Source organism: Condylura cristata, unplaced genomic scaffold (genome assembly GCF_000260355.1).
Source record: "Condylura cristata isolate star-nosed mole 26May11 unplaced genomic scaffold, ConCri1.0 scaffold00037, whole genome shotgun sequence".
Taxonomy (NCBI): Eukaryota; Metazoa; Chordata; class Mammalia; order Eulipotyphla; family Talpidae; genus Condylura; species Condylura cristata.
This window is the reverse complement of record NW_004567138.1, coordinates 6,123,939-6,125,596: the sequence shown is the minus strand read 5'-3', so window position 1 is coordinate 6,125,596 and position 1,658 is coordinate 6,123,939. Positions and strand designations below refer to the sequence as shown.

The window sequence follows — 1,658 nt, the reverse complement described above, 5'->3', positions numbered from 1 at the left end:
GGGGACACTCGGAGAACTCTTTTTCCTTTGACTAGTCGCTGTAACAGATGAGCTGCAGCGGGAGATTCTCCCAAATACGTACCCGCAAGCCCCTCGCCCCCAGGCAGCCCACGCCCCAGTCGGCGGCTCCACCACCCCCAACCCCTCCGCCGCCCCGGGCCCCTTTGTTGCCCGGAGTTACAGATCCCCAAATGTGTCAAGCACAGCCGGAGCCTGGCAGAGCCCCGGCACTCAGTGCACGCCTTATGGACCCCCGGCCGCCAGCGGGCCTCCGAGGCCGGCCGAGGGCGGTCGCCCCAACAGTGCCCCGGTTTCCACTCCCGTGGGGTCCCCCACTCCCCAGTTCACTACTCCCTCCCCCACCCCCTTCTCCATCCGGGGCGTGACCCCTTCCTACGCCCGAGAAAGAGGAAGCTTCGAGTTGGAGGGGAGGGAAGAGTGGGGGTAGGGAAAAGTGCAGGAAAAGAAGGGGGGGCCGTGAAAAGTTTCGGAGTGTTTGATGTGGTTCGCGCCAAGGCGATCCCCGCTTCCCCGCGCGCCGGGCCGAGTCCCCCGACCCTCCGGGCGCCGGGGGAGCCCACCAGTCTAACAATAAGCCCTCTTAGGAGGGACAGCCGCCGAGGCCCACGACGCTCGGCCCTGCGCTCGCCCGGGGGGCCCGCAGCGCGCCCCCCACCCGCGCGGGGCTGAGCCCACCTCCCGCCCGGGCCGGGGACGGTGGGATCGGGAGGGCATTACCGGAGGGCCGCCGCCGCCGCTGCCGCCGCGTCCCAGCGCTGGTGGCTGCTGCAGCAGCCCGGCTCTGCTGGAGGGTCCGTGCGGCGTGGTGTAGAGGAGGCTGCCGGCGGTCTGCTCCGCGCCGGTGACACTGGGGAGGAGGGGGCCGGCGGCTACGGCGCCGCTTTGGAGGGAGGAGGAACAGGAGGTGGAAGTGTTCGTGGTGAGGATCTGGATGTACGCGCCCGGGGCGGTGGCAGCGGCGGCGGCGGCGGCAGCGGCGGGGAAGCCGGGGCTGGCTAGCAGTGCCCTTTTGTCCATGGAGGCTGCAGCGGCGGCGGCGGCGACGACAGCCGCCCCCTCCCCACCCCCGGCGGTCACCAGGTACTGCTCCAGGGCGGGCTGGATCCCCTTTCTCATCTCTCGCTCCTGCTCTTTTTATTGTTATGGTATATTAACGTATTGCTTTCAATTTCTTTATTATTTGCAGTCGGAGTTTCCAAGTCTCTCCTCCTTCTCTCCTCCCCGCCCGACGCTTCCGAGCCCCTTCTCTCTCTTTTCTTTTTATTTTTCCGCACCGCACGGGCCCCCGGGGCCAAAAATAATCGGGGCTCTGGAGAGAGGAGGGTCCCGGCCGCACGGATATCGGGCCCCGAGGGGGGATGGAGGCGTCGGGGGCGGCCGATGCAACGGATTGCGAGGCGGCGGCGGCAGCCCGGGTGCTGCGGCCGGCAGCTGAAAAATGGCTCCAGGAAGCTGCTGCTGACAATGAATGAAGGGATACGGTTTACGCGCCAAGGTCCTCCCGCGAAACTCAGATTTCCCGCCGGCTTTTCAAACCATATTTGCATATCCCCGCCCCTCAACCCGCCGAGGACCGTTCTCACAGCCCATTGGGCCTTTGTCGCCTTACTTCAGTTCCAATCGTGGAAGGGGGCCGC

At 66.8% G+C, this 1,658-nt stretch overlaps 1 protein-coding gene across 1 annotated transcript in view; it reads right to left on the bottom strand.

Moving 5' to 3' along the window:
- Nucleotides 1-1,203, bottom strand: part of E2F3 (E2F transcription factor 3) — a 77,215-nt gene extending 76,012 nt beyond the window's left edge. The window contains exon 1 of the mRNA XM_004693312.2: nucleotides 739-1,203. Coding sequence (XP_004693369.1) covers nucleotides 739-1,137 — 399 coding nt within the window. The 5' untranslated portion in view covers nucleotides 1,138-1,203. The remainder of the gene's footprint in view (nucleotides 1-738) is intronic.
- Between the last annotated feature and the right edge of the window lie 455 nt (nucleotides 1,204-1,658).